Raw genomic sequence first — 21,049 nt, 5'->3', positions numbered from 1 at the left:
AGGGGGCCTGGGCAGCCGCCGGGCTGTAGGGGGCCCTTGGGGAGGGGGCGGCGGCAGGAGCGGCGCTCGTAAGCCAATGGCTTCGGAAGCTCGCTCCCTTACCCGAGCCGCTGCCCCACTCTTCAGCTTCAATATGTCTCCCGTGGGTTCCCAGGTCTGCAGCCGGGAAATTGGGGGATTTGGAGGAAGAGGGGCTGGACGCTACGGGAAGGTGGGAGTGGGTCCGCGGGGAGTGGCCGCCGCCCAGCGGTCGCCAGAGGGCGCGGCGGATGCCCAGACTCGAGTTTGGCTCGCCTGTCCTTCCGATCAGCCCCGCAGCTTGAAAGACACCGACAGACTGCATGCCAGAAGTAGAAAAAACAGGCTGAATTTTATTTTCCTGTAGCGCGTGTTTCTCGGGAGAGCAGGGAGCCCTTAGTCAACCGAATTAAGAGCGAGAGAATCCGATCAGCTAGGTTCAAGGATGGAGCCCAGGGGTGGGGCATACGGAGCTGAAAAGGCCAGAGAGGGGGAGCCTCGCTCCCCCTGAGCCCGCAAGGTGTGGAGCCTGGAGGGGTAGTCAAACTTGCAGGCCTTGGTCCCGCTCCTAGGAGGGCGAGCAAGACGTTGGAGAAGAGGATCCCTGAGGCACAGGCCAGTTACAGTGCCAGGGGAGTGGTCAGGCCCCACCCTTCTCCTTACGAGGAGGTGGTTAATGGAAGGTCAAGCCCTAACACATAAAGTCTCCACTCCTTCCTGGCTGATGAGAAGTGGACCTTGGAGTACAATGGCCGAAACTCAGAATTTAGGAAATGGAGCCGGGCCCAAGGAGTAGAGGCTCAAGCAGGGGAAGGGATGTTTCCTTCAGTCCATGGATTTGGGCCTCTGGTCTGAAGTAGCCAGGGCCTGGATGCTAAGGGATTTGGAATTGGAGGGGGAGAGGAAGTACTGGACTTGGAACTTCAGTACATCAGCTCCTCACTCGGCCTCCCCCTCCTGGGGCCGGGAGAGCAGGTGGAGTTTTCTTTGCAGCTGGGCCCGGAGATAGCGGAGGTCTTGCTGGTCAAGTCCGTGAGCCAGGCCCAGGTAGAGGGTAAGGAGGAGAGCAAGGAGGAGCCGGTCAGTGCCCAGGGTGGGCACCACCCATAGCACTGTCAGCAGCTCTACACACACTGGGTGGCGCAGGTGGGAGAAGAGTCTCAGGGCTCGGGGAGACTTCAGGGCTAGAGGCTCGCCCAGTCCCAGCACATGGTAGTACACCTAGGAGAGGGAGAACGGCTTAGAAGCGGAGTCAAGCCCTTGTCGCAACTTAGCTGCCTCTTTCCTCCCCTTCCAGCCACCCTCCTTCTTTAACTCAGGCCCAGGAACCACCCTTCTGAGACTTGGGCCCCTGACCCTTATCTCAGGTCCATGAACCCTCCCTAGGCCCAGGTGGCCATGGTTTCTGGCCTTTGAGGGAGGGCTGAGGGGAGACGAAAGCAAGAGGCAGGTGGAAGAGTATGGGAGGAGGAGGGACATCCTTGGAAAGGAAAAAGGTGTTCTAGATAGGATCAGAAGTCTCAGGTAGGTATCTGGGAGCATCACCTGTTTGAGGCCCATGAGCTCTGCGTAGTCAAAGACGAGAAGGATGCTGAAGATGAGGAGCCAGGAAATGACGTGGAGCACAAAGCAGAGGAGGGGCACCCAGGTGGCCCATGGCTCAGCCCGAGCTTCCCACAACACAGGGCCCCTGGGCACGGGCTCCCAGTACCGCATCACCAGCTGAAGAAGGATGAGGGGCTGAGTATCCCAGCAGCCCATCCTCTTGAGAGACCTAGACCCAGAGGCTGCCCCCACCCCAGGCTGGCCTGCTGCTCTCCCCACCTCTACCATGAGCATATTCACCATGTGGAGGGTGCTGGGTGGGGTCCCAAGGATGTAAGGATGACCTGTCTCTAGTCTGAGGACTTACAGAATGAATGAGAAAAACCAGAAAGGTACACAAAGTAGCCTATGCCAACCATCCCTCTGAGAAGACAGATGAATGCTGAGAAGACTTCTCTTAAGACCTAGGGAAGTGGCTGTGAAGAAAGGATAGGGCTGAAGAGGCTTTAACAAGGGGACAGATCTTAAGCAGGACAACATGAACAAAGTTGCAAAGGTGAGAATGCACATATTATGCGCAGGGAGTGACAAGCAGTACATCCTTCTTGATAAAAAGTAGGGTCTGTGCTGTGGAGGAATGGAAGCTGAGATTACACTCCTGAACACCCTCAATTCTCCTCCTAAACTCGAATTTAATCAGAAGCCTAAAGTCTTTGCCTCTCCAATCAACGGCATCCTTCCCACAGGCTGTTTCCCTTGGGGACTGAGCTGCCAGGGCTTCATACCTGCAAGGCCAAGGCAGTGCATGCCACATACAGTGACCTCTGAAGGACCCCAAAGTATCGGGACATCCATGCCTTCACTGTCTCAGTTGCCATGAGGCTGTGCTGCCCCACAAATAGTAGTAGGAGCCCCAGATCCCAAGCCAGGGGAACAAGGATGCTTTGGTCCTGCAGGGCAGCCAGCCATCCCTGGCGGGCATCTAGTGGGAGTTGGAGAAAGGGACAAAAGATCAAAACAATGGGAAGCACTCCCTACCCTTATCTCCCCTTGGTGCTCCAGGCTCTAGCCCTTAATGCTTTCAAGAGCCTTAAGGCTTCCTCTCTAGGCTTTGCTCACCTCACTTTTTTTTTTGTTTTTGTATTTTCCTTTAAAAAAATTTGTTTTTTGGCGGGAGGAGGTAATGGAGATTGAACCCAGGACCTCCTGCATGCTGAACACTATTGCTTGAGCTATACCCTCCCCCCTCCACCTTATTTTCCTATTCAGTTTCTTCCCTCTTCCCAGGCCACCTTCAGAGCTGGGGGAGAGGATTCATGTTGGGTAGTCACGTAAGGCAGGGCTAGAGGGGCCACTATTGGATTGCCCCTCGTTTTGGTTCTCCAAATGCTCCCTCTTTTTAACATTCTCCTCTCCATAGTCCTCTCTACAAAGCACTTTCCTTAGAATACTCTGCTCATCGCCCTTTCCCTCCCCCACTCCTCACTCTACCGCCTCTCCAAACCGCTAATCCCTGAGTTCCTAATTTAGCCCTCTGGTCTTCCCTGAGGCTTCTCCGTGGCTTTCCTGGTTCTAGTTCCCTCTCCTAGACTTCCCCTGTCATTTGTCTCTAAGCCCCGCCCTCGCTCCCTCTCTCCGGCTCCACCTCCCTACTCCAGAACTCATCCTCGGTCCCTCCTGCTCACCGGGACCACCAGACTCCGGGATCCCTCCAAGAAGCGGCCGAAGGGAGGTAAAGCGCACGAACTCTACTCCGGTGCCAAAGGCCAGGATGAAAGAGGCGAGGGCAGCAGGGACGAGCAGCAGAGCAGGGGCCATGGCGAGAAACACAGGGGTGGGGAAAGGGGCGGGTTTGGGATTCCCGCGTCCGCAGGCCCCGCCCCGGCCGCGCCCCCCGCCTGGATCTCTGCCCCGTAGGGCGGGGCTCCTGCGCGCCGACGTCCGGGCTTCCGGCCTGCAGCGCGGGACTCTCACCAGGCTGTAGAGCAGATTCTCGGGTGCTTGTCCCGAGCCTGCGATCTCCGCGTCACAGAAAGGAACGTTAGAATCCCAAGTGAGAGGTGAAAAGGGCAGCGGCTGTGCAGTCACTCACGTGGGTTGAATCGCAGTTCGGCTAGTTTTCACATCTAAAATGAAGACAGTTTCTTGCAGGGTTCTTGCAGCAACACAGCATTATGAACCCCCTTTCCTTTAACAGGCTTGACGAAAAAGCATCTAGTAAGAGGTTACAAAGCCTCAGTTAACACTTTAATAATAAACGGTGAAGAATACAAACTTGTGGTTGCCAAGGGGGCGGGGGTGGGAAGGGACAGACTGGGATTTCAAAATCTGTAGATAGTGACAGGCATATGCAGAATAGATAAACAAGATTATACTGTATAGCACAGGGAAATATATACAAGATCTTGTGATAGCTCACAGCGAAAAAAAAATCTGACAATGAATATATGTATGTTCGTGTATTACTGAAAAATTGTGCTCTACACTGGAATTTGACACAACATTGTAAAATGACTATAACTCAATAAAAAAAAGTTTAAAAAGAATAATAAACGATGAGAGAACCTGACCCTAACCCTAACCCTGTTGACCTAAGCTGAAAAACTCAAACCTCTGAATCACCTATTACATCTTGTTAGATTAAAAAGAGTTAATGACTCTTTTACCACAAATTAATGCTTATTCTGTAATTTATTATAAAGTTGAGTTGCTGCCTCTCCATTTGCTAAGGGCAGAGAACTTACCTGTAACACCAAAAGATTTGTTCCTATAATGCCAAAGCTGTTGATTTGTAACCATGAGACTAACAATATATTAAAGTATTTGTGATAGAAAATTTTATAATTGTAAACTTTGTAGTAGGTTAATTTTATCCAAGCTTGTGATAATTAACTACCTATGACTTTAGTCTTCAACCTCATTAGTTTGACTCCACTTATTAGTCAGAAACCACTAAGATCTTTTGTCTGAAAATTTGTCCTACAGCCCTGTTTGTAATACAGACTAACATCTAAAAATCAAAATAAAAGTAAAGTTTTTCTCCATCAGAATTAAAGATCATGTAGCTAAGGACCTAGTCACAGTAGCTATGACCATAGTAGGGACCTTAGACATAGTTAGGCTGATTTCCTCAGCTAATAGATAGAAGAAATATAGTCCTAAAGAGATCAAGAAAATTTCCCAAGATAAGGAGCTGCTGGTCCTGCAGGCTCAGGGACCACAAAATTACCAAATAGCATCCCATAGGCTCTACATTCCTTTTCCTCGCTCCCAGAGGCTCAGTACTCCCATTGTCCTCTGAATTAACATTGTTGTACATTGTACCAAACATCATGTTTTCCCTCCTGATTCACTCTCCATCCTTTCTGCCTCAGGAAGTTTACCCGAATGGGCTGCATCAATGAAAATCAAAGCATTTGAGGGAACCCTTTCTACATAACTGTTTCCTCCTCTCAACCTTTGGGGTTTACAGGTGGTCACAACAGAGCTGTGGCTACTAGGGTGCTGCAAGATTCTTTGTGATTTCTGTACACTCTGCCTACTTCTCATTTTCACTTTATTAAACTCTCCCCAAATTATCCTAATATGACTGTGCCATCATTTCCTGTTAGGATCCTGACTGATAAAGAGACATTTATTACACAATGTGCTACGAGCTTTAGGATTTGTTGGAAGTGTAAGAAAAGATCTCTATTCTCAAGAAACTTAAATTGGAGCCAGTTTAAATTTAAACTGGTATCCCTCATGAAGTAGGCATGCACATGCATGCAAAGTGGGGCTGGAGAGACAGCAGGTGCTATAAAGAATCCAGTGGAAGGGGGTGGATATAGCTCAGTGGTAGAGAGCATGCCTATCATGCACATGGTCTCCAGTGGACCTCAAGGACATGGGACATGGACAGTATGAGGCTTTGAGTTGAGCAAGGGGACTAATATTTGGGTCCTACCATGTGCCACACTCACAATGGCTGTGCTTAATATATGAGACTAGGTGTGTTTAAAAGCCAGCAGTGTTTGGCAAAGCTCATGCTATTTCTACTCCACCAACGTTTTCCAAACTTAAGTATAAGTTACTTACAGTAAAGTACACAAAACTAATCAATATTTTTTTAAATTGAAGTGAAATTCACATAACATGAAACGAACCCATTCATAATGTGTGCAAGTACCACCTCTATCCAGTTCCAAAGCATTTTCTCTTCACCCCAAAATAAAACCCTCTATCCCTTAAGCAGTCACTCCCCATTTTCCCTCCCCCACTGCCCCTGGCAACCACCAATCTACTCTGTCTTTATGGATTTACCTATTCTGGGTAGTTCCTATAAGTGGAAGCATAAAATTTGACCTTTTTCATCTGGCTTTTCACTTAGCATAACACTTTTGAGGTTCATCCTCAAAACACTGCAGCACAAATAGTACTTCATCCCCTTTTATGTCTGAATAATATTCCATCATATAGCTATGCCACAATTTATCCATTCTTCTAGTGATAAACGTTTGTGTTGTTTCCATCTTTCCACTCTTATGAAAGTATTGATATGAACATTCGTCTACAAGTATTTCAACATCTGTTTTAACTTTTGGGTATACACCTATGAGTATATAGAATTGCTGAGTCACATGGTAATACTATGTTTAACTTTTTGAGAAACGGTCGAACTGCTTCCCACAGCAGATGAGCCATTTTACATTCCCAACAGCAATGTATCTGGGTTCCAATTTCCCTACATCCTTGTAATCAACCAACTTTTAAAATTTACAAAATAAAATTTCACTATACCATAAGGCACAGAGTGAAATTTATTTATCACAGAGGTTAAGCCCAAGCTCTAACTTTATAAATCCTGGGAAAGCAGGCCAAAAGAAAAGAAAAAGTGCAGAGATTTGCTCAGCGTCAAAGCTAAAGGGCACTTCTAACCAGATGGGGCAAGGAGAGAGGAAAATATTTTAGTAGTGTTCGATAACTCCACCCTCAAATTTACTCATTCCAAACATCCCTTTAAGTTCCTGACACTAAAATTGTTCCCACTATCTTCTGCAGGGTATGTGTATGAATACCAGTAAGAAAAGAAGAGAAATAAATGGCTTCCAAACAGGAGGCAGGATACTGTGCGTGTCATAGAGCAGTAAGTACATCAGTACAGCTAAACAGGAGCAGCCACTTAAGATATCTGAGCATGGCACTGGCCTCATTTAAGAAAATCTGTGGCTCCTAATCTCTCTATCTTTCTTTATCCATAAGCTTTTTCGGCCCCACCCATGTTCAGAGACAAATCAGATCAGTACACTCCAATTTTTTCTAAAGCCCTAAGTTCTCTCTTCCAAATATTTTTAACACCTCATTTGGTGGTCTGGGAGGGACAAGGGTACTTGGGGCGGAGGTTTCAGATGGATGACATTTTCAAAGTGGAGAGGGTAAAGGCCTCTGGCTTGGCTTCCTGCTTCAGTACTCCTGTCAGCAGGAACTCAGGTGAGAGGATGGGCAGCCCAACCCGAAATGGAATGGAACATCGAGGAAAGTCCTTGGAGCATGTGATCACCACTCTCTGAGGCTGGAGAGAGACAAAGAGTGAAAACAGAAAGTCAGGAGTGAAAAAGAACCCTAGAAATAGGTTTGGGCCCACTCGTCTGTCTTAGCAGCACTAAAAGAGGACCTCCTGGTATGAAGTCATATGAAGCACACGATCTATGAAGAACTCTTAGCAGAAAAGTTGAACTTGAACTTGTTCAAGCTTTTAAAGTTAACTACCATTGACAGGAAATACAGAAGACAGAAGAAGAAGAAGATAATAAATGATACAACAAGAGAGCAAATAGAAAAATCCAGACTATGGAACATCCTAAAGGACAACTGACCTAGTTTCCGCAGGAAATCAAAGGCATCAAAAAAGGCTGGGTGCGTTGGGGGGATGCTCTAGAGTAAAAGCCAATCAAGAGATACAACAATTGTGACGATATATGGACCTTGTGTGAATCCTGACTTGAACTGTAAAAAGACATTTTCAGACACCTAGAGAAATCTGATTAATGTGTTATGACAAAGTGACCAAGAAACAATTGTTACTTTTGTTATTGACCAATAATGGCACTGTGATTATGTCAGAGAATGTACATATTTCCTGGAGATGTATATTTTAAGTGTGTAGAAGGAAATAATATGATGTTTGCACTTTCCTTTAAAATACTTCAGCAACAAAAATGAAAGAAGAAAAAAAAAGGATACATAGAGCAAATGTAGCCAAATCTAAATTAACCTGTCGAATCTAAGTGTATGGAGGTTTGCTGCCTTATTCCCCCTCCCTTTGTGTATCCTTGAAAAAAAATTTAAATACAAAATAAAGATAAGTCCATTTGGCATCAGCAGACTTCTTTCCTCTTTTCTATCCCTTTCTGTCCCATAGGTCTTCCCCCACCCTCTGGCTACATTGTGTCCATCTGTACCTCCATTCTTCCTCCAACCTGTTCCCATTCCAGCCCCTCTTAACAGCCACCTCACCACATCTGAACACCCCACCCCTACCTTATAGGACCGGGGCATGCTGGGTAGGAAGGTGCCTCCACAGCAGCTGATGATCTCGCCCATCTGCAGGGGTGGTGGCTGGACTCCTGGGGTCACGTGAATCTCATAGCCCTAGGGAAGACAATGGTGGAGACAGCAGATGATACGAGAGGCTGGGGAGCCTTGGGAAATGTCTGGATGGAGGGCTGAAGCATGGCGTAGAAGACAGCCTCTCACCTCCAGCAGCCTGCGCTCCTGAGCTCGGCTCAGGGCCTCCCGGAGGCTGAAGCCAAAGTTCTTCTCCTGCTCGGGATCAGTCACCACATACTCATCTGGGGGCAAGAAGCAACCTGCCTTGCGGGACTAAGGACGGAATAGTCAGCATCAAAGCTCAGCCTGGCTCATCACCCAGCTCTTCTGTCTAGCATTTACAGGGCGCTCACGAAATGTCTTTTGAATTAAACCTCACTAACCTCATCTTCCTGTACGCACACTCCTCCCACTGCTTTCTAGAGCCCTATGTGAGCAGTCTTCTCCGGTCACTATCTCTATGGGTGGGTCCATCATCATCTCCTGGCCTCTCACCTGGTGCAGCCAGTCCAGGGAGAGGATGGGGATGCCCCGCCCCAAGGCGCACAGGAACTTAACAGTCCGACGGATCCGATCAGTCACCAGGTGGGAAGCCTCAGCCACTGAGCTGGCCAGACTGCCCCCCAGGGCCAGCACTGCCCGCTCTCCACGAGCATCCACCACGCCTGTGAAGAGCACCTGTGAAGCGGGTCAGCCTGAGCAGGTCACAGCAACCAGTGTCTCAGCGCCCATCTCCCAAATCCCCTCGGTCTCCTCCCACCCTCCCTCATCTCCCATGAAGCCTCAGGGCCCCGGTCTCCTACTTTGGGGGCTGTGGGCTCTTGGTTAGGTTTGGTCCGTCGGAGGCTGCGGCTCTGTGTTCCTGGGGGCTCCTCCTCCGCCTGGCCTCTCTTTCTCTTGACTGCTCCTGGCATCACTACATCCTGGGATTGAGAGGGAACTTGGTGGGAATTTCTGAGTCCCCAAGCCCTTTCCTAGCATCATGGCCCCTGCCCTCTCCTCACCTCTTCCTTGCCCAGCCTCGTTGCAGTATTTTCTTCTTCTGTGAAGAATGCCGTCTTCTGGGGCACTTCTCCCCTTCGGAGCCGTTTTTGAAGTGGGGGTGAATCCGAAGTAGCTAAAGGCCTCTTGCGGTTTTGAGAGGCCTTAGGCTGGGGCTCTGGGGTGAAGCCAGATCTACCTGCTGCCTCCCCCTTTTGGATCTGGGGAGCAGGAGGGGGCACCTCAGGAAGCTGGGCAAAGGTAGGCTCAGGAATGGTGCTAACGGACTCTGCTGCTCTCCCTGCTCCTCGTCTTTGGTTCCTCGAGGACCGGGAGTTAGGTTCAGGGGGTGTAGTGCAGGGCTCATGAACAGTGGGAGCTGGGAGAGACCCATGCTTCCTGGTGGCCCTCGGCCTCCTGCTGCAATTGGCTTGAGGGATAGGCTTAGGGGGAACGGGCTGTTCTGTGGGTTCAGGAGACTGGAATTCAGGGGTGGTAGAAACTGGCACAGCACTTACTGTAGAAGACCTTAGTGTCCTGCTCTGACCACCCTGAGCTATTACCTTAGGGGTGACAGGCTGGTCTATGAGGGAGGGAGGTTCGAGGTCATGGGCTGTGGGTTCAACTGGTTGGGATGTCTTGACAGAGGACCTACGTATCCTGCCCCGAGTGGCCTGAGATGGAGGCTCGGGGGTGAGACACTGGTCTTTAGAGGTGGAAGGCTGGGGCTCAGAGGTTGTGGGAACAACTGGTTCAGGGGTCTTGACAGAAGACCTACATGTCTTGCTCTGAGTGGCCCCAGATGTGGGCTCAGGGGCAACAGGCTGGTCTGTGGGGACAGAATGCTGGCGCTCAGGGACTGTGGGGACACGTGGTTCAGGAGTCTTGGGAGAAGACCTGTGTGTTCTGTCTCGACTGGCTCGAGATGTGGGTTTGGGGGTTACAGGCTGGTCTGTGGAAGTGGAAGGCTGGGGCTCAGAAGCTGTGGGGACAACTGGTTCAGGGGTTTTGACAGAAGACCTATGTGTCCTGCCCCGAGTAGCCCTAGATGTGAGCTCAGGGGTAACAGGCTGGTCTGTGGGGGCAGAAGGCCGAGACTCGGGGGCTATGGGGACAACTGGTTCAGGGGTTTTGACAGAGAACCTATGTGTCCTGCCCCGAGTAGCTCTAGATATGAGCTCAGGGATGACAGGGTGGTCTGTGGGGGTGGAAGGCTGAGGTTCAGGTGTTGTGGGAACAACTGATTCAGAAGTCTTGACAGAAGAACAATATGTCCTGCCTCGACCGGCCCGAGATGTGGATTTGGGGGTGACAAGCTGGTCTGCAGAAGTAGAAGGCTGGGGCTCAGGGGCTGTGGGGACAACTGGGTCAGAAGTCTTGACAGAAGTCCTGTGTGCCCTGCCCCGAGTGGCCCTAGATGTGAGCTCAGGGGCAACAGGTTGGTCTGTGGGGGTGGAAGCCTGGAGTTCAGGGGTTATGGGGACAATTGGTTCGGAAGTCTTGACAGAGGACCTATGTGTCCTGCCCCGAGTGGCCCGAAGTGTGGGCTTAAGGGTGACAGACTGGTCTGTGGAGGTGGAAGGCTGGAGCTCAGGGGCTGTGGGGACAACTGATACAGGGGTCATTTCCAAGGACCTCTGTGTCCTGCTCCGAGTGACCCTAGATGTGGGCTCAGCCCTGACAGGCTGGTCTGTGGGAGTGGTAGAGTGGGGCTCACAGGGTAGAGAAGAAACTGGAGAGGACCCCTGGGGCCTGATTTTGGGGTTTGGGTAGGGAGGGTCCAGCTCTGAGGAAAGGGAAGTCCCTAGTGCTTCCTGACCCTCATTCTGCCTGGTCCTGGGAATGGGCAGTTCTAAAGGAGGAGGAGAGGGAGAAGGGAGAGACTGAGGTGCAGGAGGCTTTTGGCTCTGAGAGATGAGGGGGCTGTGGAGAAAGGCTGAGGCTTCATGTACTTCAGGAGGCAAACAAGCTTCTGGGGAATCCTGATCACCCTAGGGAGAAACAGAAGCCAGTGAGGGAGGAAAAGGCGGAAAGGAGAGAGAAAGGACTTGGATACTATTCTTTTTATTTACTTATTTTTATGGAGGTACTGGAGAGAGAACCCAGGACCTCGTGCATGCTAAGCACGCACTCTACCACTCAGCTCTACCCTCCCCACCCCCAATCCTATTCCTGATACTTGTTTCCCGTTAGAGGGTGCTCAGTGGCATTTTTCTTTCTGTCTGGGACCCCTCCTCCATTAGACCAGGGACTTCCTGGGGAGGAAGCAGCCCTCTTTCCTGAAGACGTCTCCCCAGGATGCCAGTATAGTGTTCTCTGAGTATGAATGATGGTAATAAAGAAGACAGTTGGGAGAAAGAGGGAAGAGACCCGAAGATAGGAACCTTCTTTTTGAGTCAGGTAGAGGGAGACAGAACTTGGGAAACAGATATGGAGAACAACAGGTGTCAAGGTAAACAGATAGAAATCAACTAAGGAGCAGTGAAAATGGAAGGAAAGTGAGAATGGGGGGAAGGGTGGATGAAAGCAAGGTCAGGCAAGGAGCAGTGGAGGGAATAGTGAGATGACTTGTGGGGTGGGGTGGGGGTAGAGAAAGCAGTTCTCACCCTGGAAGCTTTCTCAGCAGGTGGCATCTTGCAGTTCAACTGGCCTAGACAAAGGTAAAGACACACAGCTGAAGTCTCAGCAGTCAGTCACTCAGGGGCTGATTATCATGAGGACTGTGAGCCACCTTGGCTCCCCTCTACCTTCACTTACCTCTCTGCTGCCTCCTGGGGTTCACTGGGGCTCCCCTTCCTCCACCTGACTGGCTCCCAGAAGCTACTGGTGCTGAAGCAAGTCCCTGAAGGTCCCTCAACCCCACTCCAGGTTCTGGTGTCAGACTGGAGGCCTGGCCTTTCTGGTCCTGGCCCCCCTTCTCTGCCTTCCATCTTTGTGGGTTTCTCTCCAGTATCACTTTGAGTACCTTTACTTCTAACCCACCTGCCTCATGTTCTCTCTCTGACCCTTCTTTCTCTGCTTCTCTTTCATTTACTTCTCTTGCAAGAATTTGCTGCTCTGCCTCTTTCTCTTGTATTTCCTTGGGTGTCTCAATTTCTACCTTCAAATTCTTCATATCCCTTTCAGTACTTGCACTTTTCACTTTGTTGTCAGACTCTTGTCTCTGAGCATCTCTAGCTAACACCTGTTTTTGTTCTCTGTCCTGTATCCCCCTGGTTAATTCTTCCTCTCCCACTGCATCTTCCCTCTCTCCCTCTGATGGCAGTTTCTTGGTTTCCCTCTCCAATGGCCCTGTCTCAGGGGTCACCCTCTCTGCTGTTTCTCTTGGTGTACCCATGTCTTTCTCCACAGTCTGCATCCCTCTGCCCTGCATCCCCAGTGGGCTCTCTGGATGTTGCTCTGGCAGTGCTGCCCCAGGTGGAGAAGGACAAGATCTTTGGGCCTCAAGGTGGGTGGCAATGGGCTGGGTCACAGAAGCCTCAGACTCTCTTGGACAGAATGGCTGTGTAGCCAAGACCTCCCATGGCTCATCCAGGGCACCTGGAAGCAAATTCAGAGAGAGAGAGGGATGTAGGTTGAAAAGGTGGTAGCTTGAGAAGAGATTAAGATAAATTCATGCATAATACATTTAAATGGGTTAGTAAAGGAAAGCTGGAATAAGGAAGATAATCAACATTTAATGTTTGTCTCAAAAAGTGACACCATACCTTCATGTAAAAGCTCTCTCAGGCAGGTGGGTATAGCTCGGTGTTACAGCGCATGCTTAGCATGCACGAGGTCCTGGGATCAATCCCCAGTACCTCCATTAAAAAATAAAAAAAGCTCTTTCAGTAACCTCTTAAAAAATGATGCTAGGCTGGTGGCTCTATGGGTCTGACTTAATACGGCATTTTTTTCTTTTTCTGATGAGATGAAGAAATATCAGCTAAATGTCAAAGAATATGAAAGAAATGCACAGAGGGACAAAACAGGAGGTCAAGTTAGGGGCACAGAGGAGCGGAGAGTTTCTTATACCTGTGGCCTGGAAGCTGCAACGGGAAGGGCCAGGCTCCTGGGGCAGAGTAAACAGGAAGGCCTGGGTGGGTTCATCCTCCATGCTGGGGACTGCTGCACAAGAAAGCCTGGTCTGAGCACTGCTCCTCCACCTACCTCTGGATCCCGTTCCCAGTCTCCCGCCCTGCCCGCTCTGGCTTTCACACCCTTCAGGGACCACCAGTCTAATCCCCCGGCTCCTGCTTGTACCAGTACCTATGCAGCATAGATGCCCTCACCTTTCAGGCTTGGGTTCTCTCTCTCCACAAAGCACTGGGTAGCTTGTAGGTCCAGGTCTTCAGAATCTGGTCGGGAGGAACACAGGATAGATAATTTAAAAATCATATCTCATCTTAATGTCTAACATTTTCTTTACTGTTCAGAACAAGAACAACTCCTCAGCCCTGACCCCCATACAGTGGGTTAAATCTTTGTGTCAAAATTCTTATACTGAAACCTAATTCCCAATGTGATGATATTAGGAGGTGGGGCCTTCTTCGGGAGGTGATTAGGTCATGAGGATGAAGCCCTCACGAATGGGATTAGAGCCCTTCTGAAAGAGACCCCAGAGAGCTCCCTTGTGCCCTCTGCCATGTGAGGACACAGTGAGAAAGTGGCTGCTTGTGAACAAAGGGCAGGGCCTCACCGAACACTGAATCTGCTAGTGTCTTGATCTTGGATTTCCCCGACTTTAGAACTGTGAGGGAAAATTTCTGTTTTTTCATAAACTACTCAGTCTACAGTATCTTGTTATAGCAGCTTGAATGGACTAAGACACCACATAAGCATTCTTTACTTTAGGTGTCAAGGGAGGAAGGCAGGCCAGCACTTACCATCATGGTTGTCTCCAGAGTTCATGGTCCTGTCCACATGTGGTTCTCTCTCCCTTTCTGGGGGGGGCTGGGCTCTCTCTCTTTGTGACTGAGTGGGTTCCCCTGGAGTGCCTGTGTCCAGCACCAGATCTGCTAAGTTCTCCCTTGAGACAGAGTGAAGGCCTGGCTCCGCTTGTGACCCATCCTGGGCCCCAGCTTTAAGAGCTCTGTCCTGTTCAAGAACGGCTGAAGCCCACTCTGTCCCAGCATCCCTTTCTGCCAGCAGCTGGCTCTTGCTTACATCTGCCACCACGGAGGCTGCTAAGGAGGTATCTTCCTCCACATCTGGTTCACAGCCTCCAGCTGGAAGAGGCTGGGCTTCCTCTAGATGCACCACAGGCAGCTTTGCTGGGCCTCCTTCTGCTTCCACATCTGTTTGACCTGTCCACGCCACAGGTACCTGATGCTTGTCCAGAAGTATAACCGCTGGCCCTGGTGGGACTTCTTCCTCCACTTGTGGGTTGATGCCCACTGAAGCAGAGGCCTGGCTTCTCTCCAGATGGACCCCAGGGGAGCTCTTATCTTCCTCTGCCTCTATGTCACTGCCCCTGAGAGAAGGTTGGCTCTTTTCTGAATGTGTCTTGTCTGTGTGACCCTTGGGAACAGTTCCTATCTTTTCCAGTGGGAGCCCCTCTTCCTCCACGTCTGTGTCACTGTCTCTCCCTGCAGAGGCTTGGCTTGGCTCCAAAAGGACCACAGGCTGGGCCCTGTCCGCTTCTGTGCCCGAACCTCTGTTCCACATGACAGCCTGGCTCTCTCTCAGACGGGCCAGAGTCAGCGCCGCTGAGACTTCTTCCTCATCATCTGTGTCGCCGTCGATCACCATGGAGCCTTGGCTTCTCTCCAGAGGACCCGTCAGGCGGGCCTCCCTTTCCTCTATATCTGTATCACTACCAGCCGGGCTGTCCTGCAGACGTGCCTCATCAGGTGCCCGGGGATGCTCTGTACCAACTTCGTGGAAGATTTGCCTCTTCTTCACAGGAACTACGGCTGGGGTGGCAGGGATCCCCTCTTCTTCCTCATCAGTATCACTGTCTATGAAGCCAGAAGGCTGGGCCCTTTCGGAATGGACCACAGCAGGCCGTCCTGGAGGCCTGCTCTCATCGTCCACATCTGTGTCACTGTCCTCCTCAGCAGGCTGGCTCCTCTCCAGAATCACTCCGACTGGAACCACACCATTCCTTGCACCCGGCTTGACCTCTGTGTCCTGGTTCCTCTCCCTCGATGAACATTGATCCTTTTCAAGCTGGATTTCAGTTGTGACAGGTTTCAGTGGTTCTGTCTCTGCAGCAGGCCCTCTTCCGGCAGCAGAGGAGGCCTCCCCTGATCCTCGTTGTTGACTTTCTTTGTCACCTGTGTCACTGTTCAGATGGAAGGCAAAAGGTGGCCCTGGGCCATCCGGGGCAGGGGAAGGCCCCTCTTCATCGCTGTGAAGAGAAGAGAAAGAGTCTAGAGAATCTACCTCCCAAGATAGGATACCTCACTCAACTGGGAGCTCCTGGAAGGCAGACACGAGGTGCTATTTGCTTTTCTATCTCCAACAATTAGTTCTCTGCTTGGCACATCAGAGGTGCTCAATAAAAATTCAGCTGAGTGAAAGGGTATGTGGGGCTCCCCAGCTTCAAATTTCATGGTCACTGGCTCTCATAAGATCTCGTAAGAATTTTCCAACCCCTGCCTCCTCGTCCTTTCGAAGGCTCCAATGTCTGGCCTTTGGCACTCACCTCTCTGGAACTACTGTTGCCAAAGAGAAGGTCCTTGGTTCTTTCACCACACGCCTTTCAGGAGAATCTTTCAGGAGCAGAAAGGAATAAGTTGACAGTTTCATACTCACCATGCCCATCTCCTCACCAGCCCTCCCAATACACTAACTTACCAACATCCTCCTCAGAGTCCTCAGCCAACAGAAGTCTGTGGGGTTGAGTTCCTCTCTGTACCCTGGGTGTCTCCTCTACAATTAGAGGGCCCCGGGAGACATAAGGTGGAAGGACATCCAAACGATGGTATTGGCAGGCCAAGTCGGCAAAGAGAATAATCTCCCGGTCCCTCAAACGATGACTCACCCCGGGGCCCAGGACCTTAGGAGGCCTTAGGATTTGAGTACCATTGAGGCTCCCACAATCCCGAAGGACCGGTGCCTTGTCCCAGGCCAAGATTTCAATCACTGCATGTTGTTTGGAGATGGATGAAAAGGGCAGGGACACGGAGCATTCAGGCATTCGGCCTACCACGTTCTTCCCAAGGTATAGTGGGAAATCTAAAATTTAAAGAGGTAGAAACTAACACAACACTGTAAATCAACCATACTTCAATTTAAAAAAAAAGAATTAGAGAGGTAGAAAGGTTCTAAGTCCAGAGTCCTGGCCTGCTATTAGGAAAATGTTCCTGTAAAGTACCCCACTACTCACTCAAGGTCCCCACATGCATTAGAAAAATAAAAAGCCCTAGGATATCTAGGTAATAAACAGTACACGTAACGTGTTATTTATAGTCAATCTCCCTTGCCGTCCACACTGGATTATTTTCTATTTTGGTAAAATATACATAAAATTTACCATTTAACCGCTTTTTTTTTTCATTTAACCACTTTTAAGTATTTGGTTCAGTGACATTAAGTACATTCACGTTGTTGTGCAAAACATCACCACCATCCATTTCCAGACCTCACTGGATTTTTATTTGAATCCCTTCACCCTCTCCCACCAAAGTAAAATCACCCTCATTGAGTCCAGGGCCTGGAGCAATCAACTCAGTCAGCCCTCTCTTTTCCATTCCCAAGAAAACATTTTTTCAGATCTCCTTGAGCCATATGTAAGCTTGCAACCCTCCAATTACTTCCCCATAGAAATAAGAGGCCTATACCAGTATTTCAGCACCCAATGCCCCTGACCTTTTTCTGGTCCATAGGAACTACTGAAGATACGCAATTGCCCTAGGGGCTCCAAGCTACACCCCAAAGATTCACTGGGTCTCTCTTCGACTTCCTCCTCTTCTTCAACATCCCAGTTAACAACCTGGGTGTCCTCCATGATCTGGGAAGAAAACACATTATTATCCTCTCGGTCAATGGTTCACACACACAGCCTCAGAGAGGAGACTGATGCACAGGATAAACCTGGACAGTTACAGAGGCTGACACTCCTCTTTCTGCCAACCATTCTGTTGTTATCCATCTAAGTATTTAAAAAAATATCTTTGTGCACAGGATAAGAACTATTACAGGGTCCCGAGTACACAAAGATATCCAAAACATGTTTATTTATAGACAAATGTTGTGAGAAACAATGCTTAGCCTTAATATATTTAACACACTGATAGTTCTCATTCTGTTTTTCTATTCTCTATTTTTTAAATGCCAACTTGCAAACCAGTAAATTGACTTCGCTATCCACTATGGGGTTGCAAGCCAATCTGAAAAAACTATTTTAAAGGGAACTAACTTTTGTCAAGTATCAATTATGTATCAGGCATTGAGGCAGGCATTTAGGAAACTAAGACTAAAAATATTAAATCATTTGTCCAGGAGAACATAGCAGCTATGTGAAAAGAGTTGAAATAAATGTGTTCCTGGTTGCAAAGCCCATACTTTTTACACTTTATCAGACCAGCTCAGTGTGATCAGACTAAACTGCAAAGAATCATAACAATGAACAGGTAGAGAGGCTTGCTAGGTGTCAAGCATTGTTCTAACTACTTTATATTGGCTGACTAATTTAATCGTCACAAGAAACCTGTGAAGTATTATTATTTTTTATTTCTTAAATGAAGTCGTAGTATAGATGGATTAAGGTACTTGTTCAAGGTCACCCAGATAATGTCTCTCCTCTGTTTAATATTCTTTGATGGCTCTCCATGCCCAGAAGGATAAAGTAAAACCTAAACTCCTTAACAATATTCTCCACCATCAGAACCTCATGTCCTGAAATGTATGCCCCAGCCCCACCTCACCCAAGCCTATGGTTCAGCCACACGGATCTTCTCCCCAATCTCTGAACACACTGTCCCCATTGTCCCTCACATCTGCGGGCCTTAGCCAGTTCCTTGGCCCTCTGATCCTAGTTTTCTGGTTCACCTCCTACCCACACTTTACTGTCAAATGTCACTTCCTCAGCAAAGCCTTGCCTAGAGTCTTCTATGCTTTCTAGTGTTACTGATGCATCCTAAGTGTTGCACGGTGGTCAATGGACTTGTACTTATCCTAACAGTTTTCACCATAGTGTAGCTATACTTTCCATTTCTGCCTCACGAACCCCCTTGAGAAACGGACCAGCAGAACTGTGTCTTTTTCCCAAGGGTCCATCATATTTATTTAACAGTAGTTACTGCGCACCTGGTACTGTTATAAGTATTCGGTATATATTCATGAACCAACCGTAAAATTAACCTTGCCCCCCTGATGAAAGAACGAATGAGATGAAAACTCAAAACAGTATGGGTGCGAATCACTTAAAAAGATGTTACCCTAAAGGGAAAATGTTGACAGGTACAGAAAGTAGGACGCCTCCATGGAGACAGTATTAACTCCATTCTTATAACTGGCTAACTCAGCTGGCGTCCACGACCCTCGGCTCCAATCCAATGGGCCACCATCTTTGATCTCCATCCCACGGGTTCCCTCCTGGCCCAACGTCTCCCTGTGTCTTCACACCTAAACTCAGGGAGGGGCCTCAAGTAAGGATGAGTATTATAATCCCAGAGGCAAATTTCCAAGTCTCCTCCACCCAGTCGTACCCGAGGCACGCCCCTCCCGCCCTTCGGGAGAACCAAGATGGCACCCGGGGAGCCATGGGCGAGGCCCCCCAGAACTCACCTACTTTCAGTCCCCGCGCGCGCCACCAGTAACGGCCGCGACCGGGGTGGCGCGAGTGCCTGAGCGGGGAGGGGGCCGATTTGCTATTGGCTCCTGCCGCTGTCTTTCACAGCCCGGCTGCACGCCTACAGATCCAGCCGCCAATGCAGAGGCACAGGCAAAGCCCCGCCCCCGCCCTGCCCCCTTACGGCTCAAAGGGCGCTTCTCCCCGGACACTGAGATCGGTTGGGTGAGGCGGTAATCCCAGGCTGCCGAAGGCGCACAGCATAGCGCACCTTGATTGGGCAGCTCCAAAGGACAACCCACCGCCGCTTCCCCACCCACCGCCCACTTCCCGCGCAGATTTCCAAATCGCGACCACAGAGTCGGGCTGCCAGGGGCAGATAGAGGGGCTTAGCCTAGTTGCCGCCCGATCCATCTAGTGCGGCTAGAGCGTCCTTCCTCGGTCCTCCCAGGCATGGTGTCCGCTGACTCACGAGAAATGAAAATGGGTTGCGGGTTGCAGTCGTGGCTGAAGGCTGCAGTTTGGAGATTAGACCGTAGGCGTGGCGCTTGAGTATTCATTGCAATAGAAGTTCATTTCCTTTTGATTTGGCTCGTTTAGAAGTCATGTCATATTCTCCCTGAGACTACAGTCCTGATGGACATCTTGAGGTCATTTTCTTTAAGATCTCTAGGCGAACCGATAGAACTATTTTGCTAACCCATCCTAAATGACCGAGATCTTTGAAAGGTTGAAGGATGATAAAACCATTTATTTCATTAAACTTCATACTAAGACAAGAAGAGAATAGTAACAATTTGACAAAATTTAGGAAGACTTTTTGCTTTTATTATCTCACTTCATTCTGACTAGAACAAGCAAATAGGAATAGGTTTTACAGAAAGAACTGGAGCTCTGCGAAGTTAAATGACTTGCCTAGGTACCTAGAGCTAAGGTAGAGACAAATTGAAACAAGTTCTCTATAAATTCTGAACTCTCTCCACTACCACAAAATATGTAACTTTCATTGTGATCATGCACTAAAACATATTCTATTTCAAGTGAGTAGAGGGGTCTTACACAACTTGATGTTCTTTTATTTAGAAGATGACTGAGAAACGTATGTTGAATTCACTGTGAATTAACAATGATGACCTTGATACCACATGTCCTTTATCATAATGCTTACCACACTCTATTGTTTATACACTTGACACAAAATTGCAAGATCCTGGAGGACAGGAAGCTAATTCTTAATCATTTTTGTATCCCTTGCTCCTGGTTTGGTGGACACTTAGTATCTCAAGTGAATTAATCCTCAAGAAGAAGCATGATGCTAAGATTTGAGCTCATCCAAGTTTCTCCCCTCATGCCCCCATCCCTTTTATTTCAATCCTGAGGATCTTGGACGGTTGCAATGGTCAGCCACCTAGTCAATGAATTCAGTGATTCCATCAAAGTGCCTAGAGACGCAGGCTGGAAGACACTGAAATTCTATCAGGCATCTCACCCTATACTTCTCTGCTTGACAAGAGACAACGTGTTAAACGCTGCTCTAAGGCCCAGATCCCCTACATGGACCGAAACTTCGGGTATATCAGTTTCTCTAAACCATTCAATTTATTCTTTGAACAGATCCTCCGCACAATTACATCTCTGTCCTGAAAAGCCCTTGGCTGCAATTTTGTTTCTTTCTAAACATTATCATTAGGAAACTCCCAAGGAAATGGCAGGAGGGCAGTCCCCTCCTTCCTGCTGAGATATCTGGGGGAGCAGCGGCTTACTGAAGTTCATGTCTTGGGTCACCAAAGGACCAGCTGTTAGCAGAACAGGGTGCCGCATTTCTCCCCAGTTTTCGCTGAGCTAAGCAATTCTGTCTTTCCCCAGAGCTACCGCAGCGGGGAGCTTTCAGGGCGTGCCCCATTCCACCTTCCAAAGCCTGGCACCCCAGGGTTCCCAATTCCTGCATCCCGAAAACTACTCTTTTTACACCAAAACACTCAGGCATAGAGGAAAAAACTCTTGCGCAATGTCATTTTTCTTGAAAAGACCCAAATACCTAAAACCCCAAACCCAGTACCCACCCATTCGTCCTTTCATTTTCCAGCGTGGACAACAATAGAGGACTACAACTCCCAGGGAAGACTGCGCTCGTCCACCCCGAGCAGGGACCAATGGACGTCTGATACATGACCGGCAAGGACTAATCAGGACCAGCCT

General features: G+C 49.1%; 2 protein-coding genes across 8 annotated transcripts; both read right to left on the bottom strand.

Annotated features, from left to right (window-relative positions):
- Window positions 1-351: 351 nt before the first annotated feature.
- On the bottom strand, window positions 352-3,531 carry NRM (nurim). Of its 2 annotated transcripts, XM_006215293.4 has the most exons (4): window positions 3,249-3,530; window positions 2,349-2,545; window positions 1,564-1,740; window positions 352-1,239 (listed from the first exon to the last, which is right to left on the bottom strand). In XM_006215293.4, the coding sequence occupies exons 1-4, from the start codon at window positions 3,379-3,381 to the stop codon at window positions 958-960; spliced, it is 789 nt and encodes a 262-aa protein (XP_006215355.1). In that variant the 5' UTR covers window positions 3,382-3,530; the 3' UTR covers window positions 352-957. The 2 variants fall into 2 exon arrangements, with proteins under 2 accessions (XP_006215355.1, XP_031544172.1); XM_031688312.2 differs by lacking the exons at window positions 1,564-1,740; window positions 2,349-2,545 and having other exon boundaries at window positions 3,249-3,531.
- Window positions 3,532-6,344: 2,813 nt separating this feature from the next.
- MDC1 (mediator of DNA damage checkpoint 1) lies at window positions 6,345-19,001 on the bottom strand. Of its 6 annotated transcripts, none has more exons than XM_031688278.2 (15): window positions 18,847-19,001; window positions 16,927-17,068; window positions 15,913-16,293; window positions 15,761-15,827; window positions 13,998-15,463; window positions 13,404-13,469; window positions 13,147-13,239; window positions 11,890-12,672; window positions 11,739-11,782; window positions 9,156-11,123; window positions 8,955-9,074; window positions 8,647-8,829; window positions 8,299-8,424; window positions 8,083-8,193; window positions 6,345-7,114 (listed from the first exon to the last, which is right to left on the bottom strand). In XM_031688278.2, the coding sequence occupies exons 2-15, from the start codon at window positions 17,063-17,065 to the stop codon at window positions 6,947-6,949; spliced, it is 5,715 nt and encodes a 1,904-aa protein (XP_031544138.2). In that variant the 5' UTR covers window positions 17,066-17,068; window positions 18,847-19,001; the 3' UTR covers window positions 6,345-6,946. The 6 variants fall into 6 exon arrangements, with proteins under 6 accessions (XP_031544138.2, XP_072801514.1, XP_072801515.1 ...); XM_072945413.1 differs by lacking the exon at window positions 18,847-19,001 and adding an exon at window positions 18,768-18,830; XM_072945414.1 differs by lacking the exon at window positions 18,847-19,001 and adding an exon at window positions 18,685-18,745.
- Between the last annotated feature and the right edge of the window lie 2,048 nt (window positions 19,002-21,049).

The sequence above is a fragment of the Vicugna pacos genome, chromosome 20, assembly GCF_048564905.1.
Source record: "Vicugna pacos chromosome 20, VicPac4, whole genome shotgun sequence".
Classification (NCBI taxonomy): Eukaryota; Metazoa; Chordata; class Mammalia; order Artiodactyla; family Camelidae; genus Vicugna; species Vicugna pacos.
The sequence above is the reverse complement of the archived record's forward strand: the minus strand, read 5'-3'. Positions and strand labels throughout refer to the sequence as shown.